Raw genomic sequence first — 21,742 nt, 5'->3', positions numbered from 1 at the left:
CGGTTTTACGCAAACAGTGAAATAACAAGAACCGACTCGAATGAAGTCGAGGTACTTCAAATATTGTTCACTGGAGTCAAGTCAAGACTTTTTTTGTAATTTGCAATAACTCGAATGGTTACGAGTTTATTTATCTGACATAACATGCATTTGACGTATAAACTACTTAGTGGTTTATACAAAAAAATCATAATTAGCTTATAGCAAGATTGTATACAGCATAACTATGTTACTTCTTACTTCCGATCAGAGTTGTAAGTCGTAAAGCAAGCCCATCCGGTAAAGAAACGGCAGAACATACAATCCTGGTTAACAATGTCATGCTGAGCTAGCAAATCACTGTTGTAGATTTGCAAAATCATCGGTGACACGGCAGGAACAAATGTGACATTTCAATAAAATGCAATAGCTCTGAGGCTACGAATCTTTTAAAATATATTTTGAATATTACCTTGTACTTTTTTGAGCTGGTAAGCAGTTTTTTTTACAGAAAATCGTTTTTCGATGATCAGTTTTGCTCCCTGTGCAAGGGATATGCTGCAAGTGAAATACCCTATGCCTCGGTTTGCGGTAGCAAATTTTAGTATGGCCAGTTGTAAGGAAGCTTACTTTCGTAATTCACATATTGCTGTCAAGTTCCTTTGCGTGTGTACTATTCCTTTTGGTAACCTAGTTGTCCCACTAGCATAAAGAAGCAAAAACGCATCTTCCTCATCAACTGAAGACAAACTTAATAAATCTTGAACTTTGTCAAGTCTAAGCAAAAACCTGAAATTGTTTATCTGCTTTACCTTTTAGGTTTGGGTGGTATTATCAACAAATGGTTTCGTAAAAGTGATATTACCACCACATGTTGAAGAGTACATACGCAAAGTACATTTCACAATTCGGAATAGGCCTACTGTTTGTAATTTATCGTGTCCTGTTACCACAGCAGCTGGATGTTTAATATGTGTAACAGAGTACTGTAATAGTCTACGTAGTGTTTTTTTCCTTACTTTCTTCAACACTTCCAGAAATGATAGCCTACCGTAAGCGAAGATATTTTTCCAGCAATTTCTTCCATTTTTCGAACATGTTGTAAATCCACAAATGCAAGCTTTGACTTGCAATCTGGAAACTGCTTCATGCGTTCGTCTGCAAGGCATAGCAATGATGAGGTAATTGCAATACAACGTTTCATGCAATGGCAGTTAAGAAGTCAAATGGCTTTGATACCTTTCGTATAATTAGCATTGCACGTAGTGATCAATACTCCACAGGCTGAAATAGTGACTTCAATTGGAATAAATTCCATACAGTTGACAAAGCTAATCGCAATCACGTCACCCTTACTGATTCCTAACTTGTTCAACGTACACGCACATCGCATAGCTAGATTTCGTATTTCTCCACATGTTAGTTGATTGCCGGTACAGCTGTCAAACTACGAAGATTATTTCCTGCGGTCATTCTCGCTTCAATAATTCTGAAAATGTATTTTGGCATATTTGAGTTCGCAAACTTTAGTGAAATTCGATGTATTTTGCGCATAGTTGTGCAAGGTGATGTCGTCATCAAGTTTTGCGGAGCTCAAATGTACCGATAGCCTAAATTATCGATTATCCAGAAGCTAGCATGACAACAAAAATACCAGCAGTTTATTTGTAAAGCAAGTTAAAACTGTTATTTAAAAGTCTTTGCCCTGCAGCAAATTATAGCCTGGATATATGCCAAATTGCGTGAGAATTTTTCTGAAAAAAGCTTGCTCTATAGCAACAACTGGATCGGTTGCTCCTTTAAATTATGTATTAGTCTAATGATACAAGAACAATAAGCAGGTGTGCGTTTTTCGGATATTTGCAGTCAAATCAGTGCCAAAACTACTATTAAACAACATATATAACATTAGTCTTGCAAGCTACCAGTTAACGTCATAAATAAATCAATTTAGTATAGTTTGCAGTATAATATGTATACAGTAATGCTTTGTGATCAATTAATAGAGCTTAACAATAAAACACAAGCAATTTTTTGTTTCATTAATTTTTGTCTTAGTTTCTGTTCGAAAGTTTTTTCTTTTCCTGATCACGTAAGTATCTTCTTACAATCTTTCCGCTTGGACTTTTAGGAATAACATCAAGAAATGTGACTCCTCCACGCAAATATTTGTAAGATGACACCTTCCCTGGTAAAATTCAACAGCAGTCACTTGCAATTAAACAAATGTATCGTCATAAAGGAAAATAACAATTTTTTGCTGACACAATCAAAACTGCTTGATATTTACTATAAGAAAACGGAACCTATATAGACAATATCTTACCTTCCAAATATTTATGAATGTCTTCAGCAGCAAGAGATTTGTCATTTTTGACAACGAATGCTTTTGGTACCTCTCCAGCTTGCGCATCAGAAATACCAATCACTGCAACATCAGATATTTGCGGGTGACGCAAAAGGACTTCTTCGAGTTCAGCCGGAGCAACCTAAATTTTGAGGTAGTTTTAGAAATGATTGCAATCTCTATGTTCTCAAAGCATAAGTTAGTTAAGTGCCAGATCTGCGACAAACATCGGCGATCGTGGTCATCAAAGCCTCTCTGTCATTGGACATGCGGATAAAGTCGTTGTTTTAACATACCCATCTATGGTCGATTTATTTAAACTATTGAGATATGTCAATTTTTTCGTCCACTACTCTTCCTTCTATGAAACCTAACAACACTGCTGCTTTCTCCAGATTTCCATATTTATGGACATGTCCTATGAATTGCATTTGTTGTTTTCTGAATGATTTTGTTGAAGTTCTTTCCATTTTTGCAAATTTTAGTCCTTTCCCTCCATGTGATTTTTAACATTTTTCTCAAAAACCATATTTCTGCAGCTTCCTTTTTTATTTTAGATTTTTTTAATTCGCTACTTGTGGCCCAACGTGCAAACCCGTATGCTTAAACTGGCATAACATGTGATTTTATGACCTTGGTTTTGGTAGTCATTTACAAGTATATTTCTGGTTTTGAACACTATTTGAATTTTGCTGAATGTATGAATACGTTTTGCAAAAATAACTCAACGACGATTTATGAAAAGATTACCTGAAACCCTTTGTATTTAATCAGCTCCTTCAGCCGGTCAATGATGTAAACGCATCCATGTTTGTCATAATAACCGATATCTCCTGTGTGCAGCCATCCTTCGGAATCGATGCAATTTGATGTCGCTGTGCGATTGTTAAAGTAGCCCTTCATCACCTACAAGTAATAAAAAAAATTATTTGATAAAAGTTTTCAAATGAACGCTTTTTGACAGCGTAGCATGAACCTGGGACCTTTTCGCTGTTAAATTACAAATGTTTTTTGCACTGTAATGGCAATCAATGTGCCTCAAGTCGGCCATTAAAGCGGAAAAAATATGTGGTGAAAGGTTGACTGTTTCAAGACAACATAAATGATGCCATAATAACGAGTAGACCTATTTTCATACCTCACACTATATCGATGATATTTCCATTGGTAAAATAAATTCATACCTGCGGACCTTTTCCACATAACTCGCCCTCTTCGTTTGGTCCTAATTCCGTAGCCGTTTCCGGATTGACAACCTATTGTAAAACAGCACAGGGAAAATGTTGTGTTAGCCTGCAGTATTATAAAAAGACGCTGTAGCTTTTCAAGTCAACGTAGGCTGTAGTACTACCTTCAGCATGGTATTGGGAGTGACGACGCCGACAGAGCGAATGGGAATATTAACATCCAACCCAGATGAAGTCAAATTAACAGCTTCTGACATTCCCCATGCTGTAGCAAGTTTATTTTTTCATTATACTGGTTGAGAAACCATAAGTCTGTCTGTCTATTTGAGTAAAACAGTATCTAAATTTCCTTAAAGTGAGGGGCAAGTCCAAAAACAAGTTGGCTTTAAATCAAAGAGTAGTTGTCAGTAAATATACGGTAAAAGGATTTGTACTAATATGTAGTAGATAAGCAGTTATTGACATAAATAAGTGGCAGAAAAACGCAAATTCGTCGCTTAATTATGACGAAAGTCGCGGTTCTTGTTACGTCACTTTAAAAGAAACGATAGACATGACTCAGGTATTCGAATCAAGTATGATTAGAATGTTTCCTTTGGCAGACAACAAAGGAGTACCGTACAATCACGGTAAGTCGACCACCTGCGGGACCATAGTGAAGTGATCGTGTTAGCGGGTTGGTCGCCTTAGTGGATTTCGCACTGAAGTATAACGTCACAATTGTAGCACCGTATTGCTTATATAGCCTCGGACCTAGAGAGCGTGTTAGCCACGAGCCAAGTTTGGTTTAATAAAAAAACAAGTCATGTGAAAGAAGTAAAATCAAAATAAAGTTAGTTTTGCATAACAAACTAAACCCAGTATAGGCTACATATGACATGATAGTTTTCATGAGTTTATTAAGTTCATCGTTATTCATGAATTTAGATGTGGTGTAAGAATAGACCTGACATACATAGGTTTGTGTCTATCTTCAGGCACGACAGCAAGCAGCAGTGGGTTAAACAATTACGATTCATAAGTTAATGTCGTGCAAAACCTTTTTTAGTCCAAGGATGACAAAGGTATAGACAGGCAGGATTAACTATATCTCAAACATTTCAACAAAAGTACAAAATTTACCACTGCAAAGTTTAAAAAGCCTTTTTAAGTACTGCGATCTTCATTTTGGTCACGAAATTTATATCTTAAATTTATACGAAATTTACGATATACGAAACCCTTGGTTAGGAGAATGCAAAAATTAATTTCAGTTATTTATGGTTTTATTGGAGTTAGACTGAGATTAGAAGGTAGATTTAGGTTATTAAGTTATAAAATGTAAGTTAGATTGAACAAGAAACCGTAAAAAATACCTTCGAACGCACGATTTTTTCCAGTGAAATAGTGGTGCCCAGCCATCGCCACAATACTGTCACAAATGATAACGGCGCAGCTGCAATTAATTGTTTATGATTTAACAATTGCCCGTTAAAAAGTTTGCGATTTTTTCTGTCATACTCATGATGTATTAGTGGGCGTGTTAGGTGGGGTTCAATCATTTGCTTCGTGCCAATTTATTGCTGTCGCTGTTTGGGTACCGGAGTGGTCGCATTGGCCAAACAGAAAGTTATACATTGCGATAGAAAGATATTCCGTGCCACTTTGAAGTGGTCGTGATAGCTGGTTGTTCGTTAACCGGGGTTCCACTGTAACAGGTATAACAAAAACGTACTTAAGTGAATAACAGGAACATTTTGCGTTAAATAAATCTAAACTACTATAGGTTAGGTCCTAATAAGGTAACGGCTAGGTCCTCCTAACCGTTAGGAGAATGGGTATGCAAGAAGTTGACTTTAGCTATTTAAGGTTTTATTGGAGTTAACTTTAGGTTAATGTGTTATAACATTTGAGTTAGGTTGACAAGAAACTGTAAAAAATAGCTTCGACAGCACGATTTTTTTCTGGTGAAATAGTGGCGACCTAAAAAGTTTTTGGTGGTCGACAAGTAAATAGTAGGCCTATTAGATGTAATAAAAGCGTACTTAAGTGTATAACAAGAACATTTCGCGTTAAATAAGCCTAAACCAGCTTACTGTTGGGGTATTTGTACTGGTTAATGTAGAATTGTAGATGCAAACCAGTATAGTTTAGTCTTGGCTGTGGGCTCTAACCTAGATAGTCCGGTACCGGTAACTTCGGTAAAAACAAGAATACTTTATCAGTTCACGTGTTCTTTTTTGTGACATTCCAACGCTGAAAACAAATATTGCCTGCTACCAGTCACCTACATGTGAAGACATATTCCATCCGTAAAGCGTTAGCTAGCCTACCATAGTGGCATAGCCCACCTAATACAAATCCCAGCCATGAGGGATATTGTTTTTAGAGTGTGACGTTATATTAGCCGCTCTTTAAGTCATAATAGAATTTGCAATACTATGTCGGCAATAACTACTCAATCAGAACGTATTATTAAACATCCTTTCACCAGTATGTTTACTGACAACTATTCTTTGATTTAAGGCCAACTTATTTTTGAACTTGCCCTCACTCTAAGGCTTAGAGTCTAAGCAAATAAATACCGGTTGCCCACTATAAAACACACAAAAATGCTTACCTTGATATAAACGGACATTCAATCGTTTTTGGACTTCGACAGCGACACCATCAGCCAATGGGGCTGCACCGCAAATAATTCTCGATAGAGACGAAATGTCATATGAGGAAAGTAACGGACTGTTAAATATTGCCAAGACCATTGGTGGGACAGAGACCAGTAAAGTGATCTGTAGAAAAATATGTTTAGGTTAAATTTGCGCTATAATCTGACCTTTTTCGACATTTTGACTGATAGTGACCTATAGTTTAAATAGCTTTACCTGATTTTTGGTGGTATTATTATTAATCTTACATGCTATGATAAGCTTGGTCAGTGGGGTATTTGGGAATGCGTTTGAGGGTGGGGGAGTAAAAGTTTCTAAAAGCTGGGTTTTAAATTCCCGTGTTTCATTACCCCTCCTCAATTGGGTAATGGGCAAAAATTTGGGAGTTTTACACCTCATAAATTGTCGTCTTGAAATGAAATGTGTTCTCGTATTTATATGTACAATAGCTGCCAATTTATGGTGTACACTTTTTAAACGCCGTATACATAAATTTTGTAGGCCATATATAAACAACGATTTGAAACGTCGTGTACCTGCCTATATGATTTCCTTCAAGTTATAGCTGGTAAGTACAGTTGCAAAGAAAGAAATGTGATAAACGAGAAAGAATAAAAACTCAAAAAGGACTATGGCCCAAAAAATTTGGGTGTGTGAGGAGTCATGGCCAAACATACTTACAGCATAGTGTTAATTTTTTAGAAAACTGGCCAAGGTGAGCAAAACTTTAGTTCATAAATTTCCATTAACGATGACACTAAAAATCTACAGGCTTTTGTAGTACATCCAAATAATACTCTCAGTTGAGAAGCACTGGACCCACTATGGTATATTGCTCCCCCAAAGGCTGCCTTTTACTAAGACATATCTCGTTTTTCCAATGACAGATTTCAGATTGTGTGAAAACTTAATGTTACCTTGTGTTTTTCAATATTTCTGAATAAACTTTCCAACGAGAAGCGTTTTTCCATCACCACCTTTGTGCCCACAGAAAGGCTAAGTGTTATGCACAATATACCAGCAATATGAAATGTTGGCAAAACTAAATACAAGCTATCCGTCTGCCAGATACCGAATGTCATTCTGTAAAACAAACCTATATAAATATGAAAATACACCTATAGAACATGAAAATTACAGTATACTGTAGTTGCTTAATTAAATTCTTGTAATTAAATATAACTTACGTACATTTATACAAAGTTTCTACCTGCTTATTTCATTCAAAGCAACAACATTTTGGTGAGTAAGCATAATTCCTTTAGGCAGTCCAGTTGTGCCACTAGAGTACGGTAATAATAGTGTGTCGTCGGATTCAACAACTGCGTCGTGAGGATAGTCTGAGGAAATTGAAAGCATTACGAAGTGATTTGATGTGCTGTAGTGCCATGCCAGATTTAAATTTATACCAGCAAAAGTTGCTTTTTCCATCAAGTCTGCGATAGTTCCACATTCAGTACTTTCATCAACAGAAATGATGCGCTAAGACATTGCAAATACATATTTACAGAATAAAAACAATTTCTTCGTTGCTTTCTAACAATGACATCGATATAAATGCTTACCATAATACTTTTTACATTAAGACTTATGTCTTTGATTTTTTGGTGATTTTTCCCATCAATGAATATTATCCTCGGTTGACAATTAGCAAATTGACTTCCCATTTCCTCTATAATTTTTATACAGTTTTATTGATTACTCTAAAGCTAATTTTGTAGGCGGCAGAAACACTGAGCAGAAATGTTGCAACGACTATAATTACATAGGTGTTGTCTTACATGTTACAATTACTTACTTGTCATAACAATCATTATGACGAAATGCAACTATTTTGTCAAAACTGCTTAAAATTTCTTAAATTTCTTAAAGCTCCTTAAAGATAGCGGAAGAGTGATTCCAGTCACTTGTGAAATAGAACTCGGCATTGCTCCAAGTACCTTTGGTGTAATTCGGGTTGCACGTTGTTACCACTGCTCCACATATTGATGCTCCAATCAGAACGTAAGAGAAAGCGAAAGAATTTGAACAGCATGTTGCTATTACGTCACCTTTCTTTATACCCAAGCTATTGAATGCGCATGCGCATTTCATAGCATTTTCTCTGATCTGGTTAAAAGTCATTGTGTCCCCATTTTCGCAGGCAATCTGGAAATATATGAGACTAAGATAATACTTTATCAGCTGTTTCACTATCATTAATTGATAAAAAATAAGTTTCTGCAATCATAATAATAACTCGGATCAAACAGATTTAGAGCTTCAAGAGATCAAGACATGCAGGTTGCAAAAACTCACGCTTCAACAATTTTTCAAATGTATTCTGTGCATGCTGGCATGCTTGCCTCTCGATTCAAACATTCTATGTAGAATTAGATATATTTAACCAAATCAAACGGCATAGAGCCCTTCATTTCTTACTACCACAGTCGGTATCCGCATTAGCCCACATCACACCCAGAATATAAAAGGTACGAAGCGATGACGTGTGTTACCTTCTTCGACTTTATTGCATGCACAGCATATATTTTGCTTGCACTTGAAGCGTGTGTTTAGGTCCTGGTTGCTTCAAGCATATGAAATGTATTATATTTCATGTGGTTGTAATAACTAGAATGTTGCCGATATAGTTTATGAAAAGTTGCAGAAGGCTAAAAGGCTATAAGTAGGGCCCGCAAAAGTCAATAAAGTCAAAATTTTTTAAGGACCTCGTCTGACCACGAATCAAAGAATAAAGTTGTTTTCAGCACCTAGGGGATTGTTACTAAGAAGTTTATAGGTCAAAATAAAGTCAAAATTTTCAATAAAGTCAAAATTTGTCAAATTATGGCTTTTGACAAAGTTTTTGTGTTTTTTGAGAGTAATTTTTGTAAAAATCCTCGTGGAAGCATTGTAAATCAGGAACTGCGACACAATTAAACCATATTAACCCATAAAAACAGGAAATAAGTCACAATGCCCACTTGGATCAGCAGTAACTTTTATCGCAAATTGTCCATTGTTTATTCATTGTTGCGTATTTAAATAATTCTTATAAAACACTTCCTCTTCATAAACGTGGTCTTTTCGAAGATCAACAGTTTGGATTTTAGGAATAGCCTACTGACATTCCGTATTAGGCTACATAAATGCCTAAGCAAGCTAAATCGTCTTCAGCAAAAGTTAGACAGATTTGTCGAGATTTTTCTGATTAATTGTTTAATCTGCTGTTTATTAGAATTTAGCATGCGGAGAAAATCGAGGCATAGTGCCTTTTTCACAAGGACAAAATAACACAAGCTACCTAAATCTATCGCCAAAAAACACGACGCACTTTTTATAATCCATAAAACACCTTGACTTTTCGACAAAATATTACGTTTGGGTCTGAAATCGACAAAATGTTATGTTTGGGTAACTGGAGGAAGAACTGTGGCCTCTACAAATAAGCAATTTCGTTAGGTCAAAATAAAGTTGGCAAAAATAAATAAATAAATCAGAGTTATAAGTCGGGCCGGGCGTTTCGGGTCAGCAAGTTACAAACAAATCGGGCCAGATTCGGGCCCGAACTTATACTCTCCCTCTGCCACAGCCACAACAACTTTGCGTCGTAATTTCACTTATGCACTGAAATATGAAACGAGCTTACATCGTAGTTTTAAAGTTTCTATATTCTATGCTAATCTACCTTTTATGAGTTGGTGTTTGTCTTCTGCTATTAGGGAAGGATCAATCCGAACTAAATAAGCTTTGGAGGCTTCGCCTGCGTCACCGTACGGGACCCCAATCATCGCAGCGTCGGATACTTTTGGATAACTTAAAAGTAGTGCTTCTAAATCAGCCGGTACAAACGACCATAAATTTGTATATGTTATTGCTGATTCCATCAAAGATGCCACATCACATCAGTAACTTCACTATAGAAGATCAAATTTGACCTGAAATCCGTGGAATTTGATCATCTTTTTCAGTCTATCCACAATAAACAAATACCAGCGTTCGTTATAGTAACCAACATCCCCTGTGTGAAACCAGCCTTCATGATCAATTGAGTTTAATATTGCTTTTGGACTATTGTAATATCTTTTCATAACCGTGTGCACGTAATTTAAGCCTAATTAATGTTTAACCGAAAACTACCCTCATAGAAAGCCATTCCCCTTGGTTGATGTACCATAGACTAAGTTAACTCACATACTTAGCATAACTTAATACTTCAATTTTCATATATGGTACTCACGTGAGGACCTTTAACGCATAGTTCTCCTGCTTGGTTTGGTCCAAGACATTTCCGATGTTCTTATCCACTATCTACAAATGTGAAACATGCAACGTAACAACAACTTTTCTTGAGTACGATCTTCTTGAAAGCTCAGTATTCTTACTTTTAATGTTGTATTTGGAACTAAAGTTCCAATCGATCAAATAGGAATGTGCAATTGTGCATGTCCAATGCGGCAGCTGTTAAAGGCAAGCTTTCTGTTAACCAGAAACCTGAGTGATTTAAGAGTCAAGTACGGTATGAAGTGAAAGTTTCTTGTATGACAACTACAAGACTTACCTTGAAATAAGCGAATACCCAGGCGTATTTTAACGTCACTAGCAACCCCGTCCGGTAAAGCAGCGGCAGAACATACAATCCTGGTTAACGATGTCATGCTGAGCCAGCAAATCACTATTGTAGATTTGCAAAATCATCGGTGACACGGCAGGAACAAATGCGACATTTCAATAAAATGCAATAGCTTTGAGGCTACGAATCTTTTAAAATATCTTGTGAATATTACCTTGTACTTTACTGAGCTGGTAAGCAGTTTTTTTACAGAAAATCGTTTCTCGATGATCAGTTTTGCTCCTTGTCCAAGGGATATGCTGCAAGTGAAATACCCTAAGCCTCGGTTTGCGGTAGCAACTTTTAGTATGGCCAGTTGTAAGTAAGCTTACTTTCGTAATTCACATATTGCTGTCAAGTTCCTTTGCGTGTGTACTATTCCTTTTGGTAATCCAGTTGTCCCACTAGCATAAAGAAGCAAAAACGCATCTTCCTCATCAACTGAAGACAAACTTAAAAAATCTTGAACTTTGTCAAGTCTAAGCAAAAACCTCATGCCGTGATCTGTTATAGTATGACCTGAAATTGTTTAACTACTTTACCTTTTAATTTTGAGCTGGTTGTTAAATCGTTAAATAAAGCATAACCGGGATGTTGACCGATGGTGTACATGTGGTATTATCAACAAATAATTTCGTAAAAGTGATGTTACCACCACATGTTGAAGAGTACATATAGGCAAAGTACATTTCACAATTCGGAATACTGTTTGTAATTTATCGTGTCCTGTTACCACAGCAGCTGGATGTTTAATATGTGTAACAGAGTACTGGAATAGTCTATGTTGTGTTTTTTTTCTTTACTTTCTTCAACACTTCCAGAAATGATAGCCTACCGTAAGCGAAGATATTTTTCCAGCAATTTCTTCCATTTTTCGAACATGTTGTAAATCCACAAATGCAAGCTTTGATTTACAATCTGGAAATTGCTTTATGAGTTCGTCTGCAAGGCATAGCAATGATGTGGTAATTACAATACAATGTTTCATACAATGGCAGTTAAGAAGTCAGATGGCTTTGATACCTTTCGTATAATTAGGATTGCACGTAGTGATCATCACTCCACAGGCTGAAATGGTGACTTCAATTGGAATAAATTCCATACAGTTGACCAAGCTAATTGCAATCACGTCACCCTTACTGATTCCTAACTTGTTCAACGTATAGGCTACACGCACATCGCATAGCTAGATTTTGTATTTCTCCACATGTTAGTTGATTGCCGGTTCCGCTGTCAAACTACGAAGATTATTTCCTGCGGTCATTCACGCTTCAATAATTTTCAAAATGTATTTTGGCATATTTGAGTTCGCAAACTTTCATGAAATTCAATGTATTTTGCGCATAGTTGTGCAGGGTGATGTCGTCATCAGGTTTTGCGGAGCTTGAATGTACCGATAGCCTAACTTATCGATTACACAGAAGCTAACATGACAACAAAAATACCAGCAGTCTATTTAAAAAGCAAGTTAAAACTGTTATTTAAAAGTCTTTGCCCTGCAGCAAATTATAGTAAACACCACCTACAGTAGGTCTGCTCTGCAGGTATCTTTTTGTTTCTTATTGCCATCAACTTGATGTAAACTGAGGTAAACTTTCGATTTACCGACAGTTGATATTGGTATTATGACAACAAAATCGCTCGAACAAGCTTCAGTTTGGATATATATCAACTTGCGTGAGAATGTTTCTGAAAAAAGCTTGCTCTATAGCAACAACTGGATCGGTTGCTCCTTTAAATTATGTATTAGTCTAATGTTACAAGAACAAAAAGCAGGTGTGCGTTTTTCGTATACTTGCATTCAAATCAGTGGCAATATTACTATCAGACAACATATATAACATTAGTCTTGCAAGCCACCAGTTAACGTCATAAATAAATCGATTTAGTATAGTTTGCAGTATAATATGTATACAGTAATGCTTTGTAATCAATTAATAGAGATTAACAATAAAACCCAAACATTTTTTTGTTTCATTAATTTTTGTCTTAGTTTCTGTTTGAAAGTTTTTTCTTTTCCTGATCACGTAAGTATCTTCTTACAATCTTTCCGCTTGGACTTTTAGGAATAACATCAAGAAATGTGACTCCTCCACGCAAATGTTTGTAAGATGACACCTTCCCTGGTAAAATTCAACAGCAGTCACTTGCAATTAAACAAATGTATCGTCATAAAGGAAAATAACAATTTCTTGCTGATACAATCAAAACTGCTTGATATTTACTATAAGAAAACGGAACCTATATAGACAATATCATACCTTCCAAATATTTATGAATGTCTTCAGCAGCAAGAGATTTGTCATTTTTGACAACGAATGCTTTTGGTACCTCTCCAGCTTGCGCATCAGAAATACCAATCACTGCAACATCAGATATTTGCGGGTGACGCAAAAGGACTTCTTCGAGTTCAGCCGGAGCAACCTAAGTTTTGAGGTAGTTTTAGAAATGATTGCAATCTCTATGTTCTCAAAGCATAAGTTAGTTAAGTGCCAGATCTGCGACTAACATCGGCGATCGTGGTCATCAAAGCCTCTCTGTCATTGGACATGCGGATAAAGTCGTTGTTTTAACATACCCATCTATGGTCGATTTATTTAAACTAATGAGATATGTCAATTTTTTCGTCCACTACTCTTCCTTCTATGAAACCTAACAACACTGCTGCTTTCTCCAGATTTCCATATCTATGGACATGTCCTATGAATTGCATTTGTTGTTTTCTGAATGATTTTGTTGAAGTCCTTTCCATTTTTGCAAATTTTAGTCCTTTCCCTCCATGTGATTTTTAACATTTTTCTCAAAAACCATATTTCTGCAGCTGCCTTTTTTATTTTAGATTTTTTTAATTCGCTACTTGTGGCCCAACGTGCAAACCCGTATGCTTAAACTGGCATAACATGTGATATTTTGACCTTGGTTTTGGTAGTCATATACAAGTATATTTCTGGTTTAAACACGGTTTGGATTTTGCTAAATGTATGAGTACATTTTGCAAAAATAACTCAACAACGTATAAGAAAAGATTACCTGAAACCCTTTGTATTTAATCAGCTCCTTCAGCCGGTCAATGATGTAAACGCATCCATGTTTGTCATAATAACCGATATCTCCTGTGTGCAGCCATCCTTCGGAATCGATGCAATTTGATGTCGCTGTGCGATTGTTAAAGTAGCCCTTCATCACCTACAAGTAATAAAAAAAATTATTTGATAAAAGTTTTCAAATGAACGCTTTTTGACAGCGTAGCATGAACCTGGGACCTTTTCGCTGTTAAATTACAAATGTTTTTTGCACTGTAATGGCAATCAATGTGCCTCAAGTCAGCCATTAAAGCGGAAAAAATATGTGGTGAAAGGTTGACTGTTCCCAGACAACATAAATGATGCCATAATAACGAGTAGACCTATATTCATACCTCACACCATATCGATGATATTTCCATTGGTAAAATAAATTCATACCTGCGGACCTTTTCCACATAACTCGCCCTCTTCGTTTGGTCCTAATTCCGTGTCAGTTTCCGGATTGACAACCTATTGTAAAAGAGCATGGGGAAAATGTTGTGTTAGCCTGCAGTATTATAAAAAGACGCTGTAGCTTTTCAAGTCAACATAGGCTGTAGTACTACCTTCAGCATGGTATTGGGAGTGACGACGCCGACAGAGCGAATGGGAATATTAACATCCAATCCAGATGAAGTCAAAGGAACAGCTTCTGACATTCCCCATACTGTAGCAAGTTTATGTTTACATTATACTGGTTGAGAAACCATAAGTCTGTCTATTTGAGTAAAACAGTATCTAAATTTCCTTAAAGTGAGGGGCAAGTCCAAAGAGTAGTTGTCAGCAAATATACCGTAAAAGGATTTGCACTAATAAGTAGTGGTTAAGCAGTTATTGATATAAATATGTGGCAAAAAAACGCAAATTCATCGCTTAATTATGACGAAGATCGCGGTTCTTGTTACGTCACTTTAAAAGAAACAATAGAGATCACTTCGGTATTCGAATCAAGTATGATTAGAATGTTTCCTGTGACAGACAACAAAGGAGTATCGTAGAATCCCGGTAAGTCGACCACCTGCGGGAGCGTAGTCAAGTGGTTTTGTTAGCGGGTTGTCGCCTTAGTGGTTTTCGCACTGAACTATAACGTCACTATTGTAGCACCGTATTGCTTATGTAGCCTAGGACCTAAAGAGTGTGTTAGCCACGAGCCAAGTTTGGTTTAATAAAAAACAAGTCATGTGAAAGAAGTAAAATCTAAATGCGTCCATAACAAACTAAACCCAGTATAGGCTACATATGACATGATAGTTTTCATGAGTTTATTAAGTTCATCGTTATTCATGAGTTTAAATGTGGTGTAAGAATAGACCTGACATACATAGGTTTGTGTCTATCTTCAGGCACGACAGCAAGCAGCAGTGGGTTAAACAATTACGATTCATAAGTTAATGTCGTGCAAAACCTTTTTTAGTCCAAGGATGACAAAGGTATAGACAGGCAGGATTAACTATATCTCAAACATTTCAACACAAGTACAAAATTTACCACTATAAAGTTTAAAAAGCCTTTTTTAAGTACTGCGATCTTCATTTTGGTCACAAATATTTATATTTTAAATTTATACGAAAATTAAATTTATACTAAGTTATAATTTATTTATTTATGTTTAAATAAAGCAAATAAATACCGGTTCCCCACTATAAAACACACAAAAATGCTTACGTTGATATAAACGGACATTCAATCGTTTTTGGACTTCGACAGCGACACCGTCAGCCAATGGGGCTGCACCGCAAATAATTCTCGATAGAGACGAAATGTCATATGTGGAAAGTAACGGACTGTTAAATATTGCCAAAACCATTGGTGGGACAGAGACCAGTAAAGTGATCTGTAGAAAAATATGTTTACGTTAAATTCACACTAAAAGCTAACCTTGTTTGACATTTTTATTGATAGTGACCTATAGTTTAAACAGCTTTACCTGACTTTCGGTGGTATTATCATTAATCTTACATGCTATGATAAGCTTGGTCAGTGGCGTATTTGGGAATGCGTTTGAGGGTGGGGGAGTAAAAGTTTCTAAAAGCTGAGTTTTCCTGTGTTTGATCATCTCTCCTAAATTGGGCAATGGGCAAAAATTTGGGGGTTGTACGCGTCATAAATTGCTTTAAATCGACTTCAAATGAAATGTATTTTCATATTTATATGTACAATAGCTGCCAATTTATGGTGTACACTTTTTAAACGCCGTATACATAAATTTTGTTGGCCATATATAAACAACGATTTTGAAACGTCGTGTACCTGCCTATATGATTTCCTTCAAGTTATAGATGGTAAGTATAGTTGCAAAGAAAGAAATGTGATAAACGAGAAAGAATAAAAACTCAAAAAGGAATTTTTTAGAAAACTGGTCAAGGTAAGCAAAACTTTAGTTCATAATCTGCCATTAACGATGACACTAAAAATCTACAAGCTTTTGTAGTACATCCAAATAATACTCTCAGTTGAGAAGCACTGGAGCCACCATGACATATCTCGTTTTTCCAATGACAGATTTCAGATTATGTGAAAACTTAATGTTACCTTGTGTTTTTCAATATTTCTGAATAAACTTTCCAACGAGAAGCGTTTTTCCATCACCACCTTTGTGCCCATGGAAAGGCTAAGTGTTATGCTTAATATACCAGCAATATGAAATGTTGGCAAAACTAAATACAAGCTATCCGTCTGCCAGATACCGAATGTCATTCTGTAAAACAAACCTATATAAATATGAAAATACACCTATAGAACATGAAAATTACAGTAGTTATGTAATTAATTTCTTTAATTAAATATAACTTAGGTACATTTATACAAAGTTTCTACCTGCTTATTTCGTTCAAAGCAACAACATTTTGGTGAGTAAGCATAATTCCTTTAGGCAGTCCAGTTGTGCCACTAGAGTACGGTAATAATAGTGTGTCGTCGGATTCAACAACTGTGTCGTGAGGATAGTCTGAGGAAATTGAAAGCATTACGAAGTGATTTGATGTCCTTTAGTGCCATGCCAGATTTAAATTTATACCAGCAAAAGTTGCTTTTTCCATCAAGTCTGCGATAGTTCCACATTCAGTACTTTCATCAACAGAAATGATGCGCTAGACGTTGCAAATACATAATTACAGAATAAAACCAATTTCTTCGTTGCTTTCTAACAATGACATCGATATAAATGCTTACCATAATACTTTTTACATTAAGACTTATGTCTTTGATTTTTTGGTGATTTTTCCCATCAATGAGTATTATCCTTGGTTGAGAGTCAGCAAATTGACTTCCCATTTCCTCTATAATTTTCATACAGTTTTATTGCTTACTCTAAAGCTAATTTTGTAGGCGGCAGAAACACTGAGCAGAAATGTTGCAACGACTATAATTACATAGGTGTTGTCTTACATGTTACAATTACTTACTTGTCATAACAATCATTATGACGAAATGCAACTATTTTGTCAAAACTGCTTAAAATTTCTTAAAGCTCCTTAAAGATAGCGGAAGAGTGATTCCAGTCACTTATGAAATAGAACTCGGCATTGCTCCAAGTACCTTTGGTGTAATTCGGGTTGCACGTTGTTACCACTGCTCCACATATTGATGCTCCAATCAGAACGTAAGAGAAAGCGAAAGAATTTGAACAGCATGTTGCTATTACGTCACCTTTCTTTATACCCAAGCTATTGAATGCGCATGCGCATTTCAAAGCATTTTCTCTGATCTGGTTAAAAGTTATTGTGTCCCCATTTTCGCAGGCAATCTGGAAATAAATGTGACTGAGATAATACTTTATCAGCTGTTTCACTATCATTAATTGATAAAAAATAAGTTTCTGCATTCATAATAATAACTCGAATCAAACAGATTTAGAGCTTCAAGAGATCAAGACATGCAGGTTGCAAAAACTCACGCTTCAACAATTTTTCAAATGTATTCTGTGCATGCTGGCATGCTTGCCTCTCGATTCAAACATTCCATGTAGAATTAGATATATTTAACCAAATCAAACGGCATAGAGCCCTTCATATTATTATTCTTCATTTCTTATTACAGTCGGTATCCGCATTAGCCCACATCACACCCAGAATAGAAAAGGTACGAAGCGATGACGTGTGTTACCTTCTTCGACTTTATTGCATGCACAGCATATATTTTGCTTGCACTTGAAGCGTGTGTTTAGGTCCTGGTTGCTTCAAGCATATGAAATGTATTATATTTCATGTGGTTGTAATAACTAGAATGTTGCCGATATAGTTTATGAAAAGTTGCAGAAGGCTAAAAGGCTATAAGAATATTTACCAAAGCAATTTCGTCTCCATGGGCTTGTAATCTCCGAAGCATATACTCATGAAAACTATGACCAGGCAATACTATGTCGGGCATCGGACTCTTTAACACCATGATCGCTAACAATAGCTCACTATACTGAATGTAAGGATTCTAGGTTGTATTAAGAGCCTTGATTGGTCCATAAAATTAAAGATAGTATAGAATATACAAAAGTAAAGACAATATATAAGAAAATTTCTTACAAATACATCAACAAAGCTTCATCAAACACCTATACTTTTTTCATTTTAAAAGCCTGTGAAGAATTCGGGTGAAGCTGTTTTATGTTTTGTCTAGATTTATTCAAAATTTTAACCTACTATACGGTCAAACAATCTTTTTTCAACTGTCTTGCATAAACGCATGAAACTAACTAGGCTACTGAACTGTGTTGGTCTGCAACGTACCCAACTACACTTTCTTACATTGTTATCAAGCCTACCCCAGAAAAAACGTTCATGTTTCGGCTATGCTGATATGCCTTCAGGCGAATATAATGTTTTCTAAAGCTGATAATTCTTCTCTATGTCTCTCAAGTTGATTATCCTGATTGATTACGAAACGTTCTACTTCACTCTGTTGCACTGATGTTTGTAAAGTTAGCAATGGCACAATTCAGAGATGAGTTCATGTATCTTCAGGGCAACGCAGCTAAGCACTTGCTGTTGCGCTTACTTAAAACAAAAATAGGTCATTCATAGAACAAAGCAAGAATTCGTTACATTTATGTTGGGTTAATTTGCCTATTTTGCATAAACTACTGGTACACCTATAGGGTTTCAGAGCTTGTTAAATATATCTGTCTTCAATGCTAACTTAATAAAACCCTATGAAAACTAAACCTTATAAGGGTAACCACCATGAAACCTCTTTGATTAAAAAAATTAATTACGTTACTGTTCATAAAATTTTGACAAGAAAATTAAACAAGTTTATTTGTAAGTTATAAGTTCACAACCAGGACATATAAACCTTAGTGATACCAAGAAACATTTTTAAATTGATTAATGCACATTTTAACGTTATAGAAGAATCACGAGGTTCGTATACTAGACAGTGCATTTTTAGTAAATGATCCAGTTACAAGACATACACAACTTGCATTAGCATCGTCAGCGCATTGTTATTGAGGATAATGCAACGCAGATCTTGGCTATAAAATCTTTACAAAAGGGCGCTAAATGTTAAGAAAAACTTTAAATTTTCCAAGCTCACCAACACGAAAAGCAAATTTTGTTAAATCAGAATCGAACATATGCTAACGATAATGCAGAAATACATGCCGCATCTTATAACAGAAACATATCTTTAAGGGAAAAAGAGTGTCATAGACGAAAGAATGAGAAAGATGGCTTCAATTATACTGGGTGGGAGCTGCCTAACCGGTTATTTAAAAAAAAGCAAATCTAATCTCGTAGGAGCTTATGATTTGATGATTGCTCTGATAAAAATGTTTTGACATTAGTTAATAAAACTTGCGATTGTAGTTGTGTTTGTCATGTGGTTCTTCTTTGTTTGATTTTTAAAGGTTTGACAGTGATGTCAAGACAGGACCAGGAATACCTTCAGAGTGCAACACTAGTCACCTCACTGATGCCAAGCCAGCATACTTCCTATTTTTCTTGCTACGATTAAAACCTGTTAACTTCACTATGAGATATAAACGTTATCGTGGTGATTTTGTAGTTCTCTCCACACCATATGGGTACACCAAACTTCAAGCTTTTTTTCCATTTTGCCACAACCTCAACCCTTTTCCACATCTACACAGGTTTTGCATACCTTGTGGCCTGTGGGAACCCCAATGTATGCAAAATCGCCAATTGATCGCTAAGGTTCACCCTTGAAGTACGAAAGAACAAATGCTTAACAAATTTTGTGATGTTTTCACTTTGATTTTGCGTTGTATGTTGACCACAGATGCAACAAAATGAGTCATGATTGTTGCTGATATTACGCTATAGCATAAGATGAGAATTCGTAAACTGACTAGGCTAAGCACAAGTTATTAAATCTTTGTCAAGCACTTTATCTACAGTATTTCTGCCACTGAGAACTGTATGATCCGCAGCTTAAGACTTTGGAATGAAGAGTTTATCAACCTTTGGATTATCATGCTGTAAAAGATTGGTCCGTCTGGAAGGTGTCTGTTGTTGTTATAATAACTTGATAAAATACAATTAAGTGTATAGTTTTCTTATTAAAATGAGGTTTATCCTGTTCTGGATTAGTTTTACACCAACTCTGTCAGAATATTGTGAATTTATTAAAGTCCGTAATGCGCCTATGTATGCGATTAACACGTATTAGATGAAAATTTTAAAACATCAATATCTCAAAAATATCAGAAAATCTCGTAGAGGAAAATAACTAAACCAAGAAAGGCTGTTGCTACGGGAACATCCACCGAATTGATTGATGTCACAAAATTAAGGGTAATGGAACGTGCATAATAAAATTAGTATCGTAAACAAAACGGTGCGGAATTACAATCGTAATTAAAGATTACACTATGCTGCCAAAGGCAACAGCTAAACTTACTCAAACATGTGCTACAGGGAGTGCTAAGTTCGTGCAATACAAAACAGTACAGTACATAAAAATAATAGATAAATCAAAAGCACGTGACAAGAAAACAATCACCAAATATATAAACAAATTCAACATAAAAACCGGTAAGATAAGTGAAATCAAGTTGCCTAACAAGTAACCTGTGTATATTAGTATTACACTTAGTTACAAAAAGTTTGTAACGCATGGATGTTTTTACATGTTCTTCGCATTGAAGGGTTTTGGAACTTCGCCTAAGCCTTTAAAATGAGTTTTAATCACAGCAACATCAGAGTTTGTTGCTAGGATTGTGTGCGGGAGAAGCCAAGCCTAGTGTAAATAGGGTTAACGGGAGCAATCTGCAATACGTAAGGGTTTTTTTCATCGTAAATCTTTTAAAGAGAGAATCCCTACATTGTTAACAAAAAGTGGCATTCAGGCAGTGTTTTGTTGTCACTTCAGCGTCAGTTGCTGAGCTTTTCATGATTTAAGAAATCTTCAATCATTAAAAGTTTTACGATGTTAACCAAGAAGTTCGATAATTTACGACGTAAAGTCCGCCACCACTTTCTTCGTAATCGTGCAATGTTGTTTCCAAACAAGTTCGTTTTTGTTTAAGAGCACTTTATAACATTGCTTGAATTAATTACTGCATAAAGTGTTATAGTTCGCTTATATAACTTACAACTTTTCCTTCATATAAGCCGTCTCTGTCACGGGTTAAGTTTGATTAGAATTTTATAAAAAAAAACTATTTCACCTAAAGTGATAAAAACATAACTTCTTTTGTTAATACAAACAAAACCTGTCTGTATTTCTCATGAGTTTTAACGAAGTTAACGCCTGTTTTTGTGTACGGTTTTAAAGTTTGTATATTGTCAACACTTACGTGTGGCTCTGGCGTGGCGGTTCGCGGCGAGAGAGGCTTATATATTATATACCTGGCTACACCACCCGCGTATCACGCAACAGAATCAAGCTGTTTGAATAAAACTTTATTGAATAATATGTTTCAAGTGGTAACAACAACAGGGTCAAGAAAATGGCAAACGATGTGTAATAAA

The 21,742-nt window shown here is 35.9% G+C and overlaps 2 protein-coding genes and 1 long non-coding RNA gene across 3 annotated transcripts; all 3 read right to left on the bottom strand.

Annotated features, from left to right (window-relative positions):
• Positions 1-1,224: 1,224 nt before the first annotated feature.
• On the bottom strand, positions 1,225-8,413 carry LOC143468611 (uncharacterized). Its single transcript, XM_076965943.1, has 11 exons — positions 8,099-8,413; positions 7,724-7,830; positions 7,568-7,640; positions 7,369-7,498; positions 7,076-7,241; positions 6,113-6,281; positions 3,678-3,778; positions 3,511-3,582; positions 3,077-3,232; positions 2,306-2,468; positions 1,225-2,167 (listed from the first exon to the last, which is right to left on the bottom strand). The coding sequence occupies exons 1-11, from the start codon at positions 8,355-8,357 to the stop codon at positions 2,034-2,036; spliced, it is 1,530 nt and encodes a 509-aa protein (XP_076822058.1). The 5' UTR covers positions 8,358-8,413; the 3' UTR covers positions 1,225-2,033.
• Positions 8,414-10,323: 1,910 nt separating this feature from the next.
• On the bottom strand, positions 10,324-10,878 carry LOC143468613 (uncharacterized). Its single transcript, XR_013119009.1, has 3 exons — positions 10,699-10,878; positions 10,523-10,598; positions 10,324-10,448 (listed from the first exon to the last, which is right to left on the bottom strand). It is a non-coding gene; the product is annotated as an uncharacterized LOC143468613 (long non-coding RNA).
• Positions 10,879-12,471: 1,593 nt separating this feature from the next.
• On the bottom strand, positions 12,472-18,533 carry LOC143468610 (uncharacterized). The gene is made up of 12 exons (XM_076965942.1): positions 18,099-18,533; positions 17,352-17,559; positions 16,986-17,092; positions 16,831-16,903; positions 16,632-16,761; positions 16,347-16,512; positions 15,480-15,648; positions 14,381-14,481; positions 14,214-14,285; positions 13,780-13,935; positions 13,011-13,173; positions 12,472-12,872 (listed from the first exon to the last, which is right to left on the bottom strand). The coding sequence occupies exons 1-12, from the start codon at positions 18,198-18,200 to the stop codon at positions 12,739-12,741; spliced, it is 1,581 nt and encodes a 526-aa protein (XP_076822057.1). The 5' UTR covers positions 18,201-18,533; the 3' UTR covers positions 12,472-12,738.
• Between the last annotated feature and the right edge of the window lie 3,209 nt (positions 18,534-21,742).

The sequence above is a fragment of the Clavelina lepadiformis genome, chromosome 8, assembly GCF_947623445.1.
Source record: "Clavelina lepadiformis chromosome 8, kaClaLepa1.1, whole genome shotgun sequence".
NCBI lineage: Eukaryota > Metazoa > Chordata > Ascidiacea > Aplousobranchia > Clavelinidae > Clavelina > Clavelina lepadiformis.
This window is presented reverse-complemented; position numbering and strand designations above follow the sequence as displayed.

What these genes read in the sequence shown, in the direction of transcription:
- LOC143468610 (XM_076965942.1), bottom strand. Translation starts at nt 18,200, where the DNA reads ATGGTGTTAAAGAGTCCGATGCCCGACATAGTATTGCCTGGTCATAGT. An exon ending in GCTTTGAACGAAATAAGCAG is followed by an intron (nt 16,513 to 16,631) that starts GTAGAAACTTTG and finishes TTTGTTTTACAG; the next exon opens with AATGACATTCGGTATCTGGC. An exon ending in CATTCATAAATATTTGGAAG is followed by an intron (nt 12,873 to 13,010) that starts GTATGATATTGT and finishes GAATTTTACCAG; the next exon opens with GGAAGGTGTCATCTTACAAA.
- LOC143468611 (XM_076965943.1), bottom strand. Translation starts at nt 8,357, where the DNA reads ATGATAGTGAAACAGCTGATAAAGTATTATCTTAGTCTCATATATTTC. An exon ending in GAATGTCCGTTTATATCAAG is followed by an intron (nt 3,779 to 6,112) that starts GTAAGCATTTTT and finishes AACTTGCTACAG; the next exon opens with CATGGGGAATGTCAGAAGCT. An exon ending in TTAAATACAAAGGGTTTCAG is followed by an intron (nt 2,469 to 3,076) that starts GTAATCTTTTCA and finishes CTCAAAATTTAG; the next exon opens with GTTGCTCCGGCTGAACTCGA.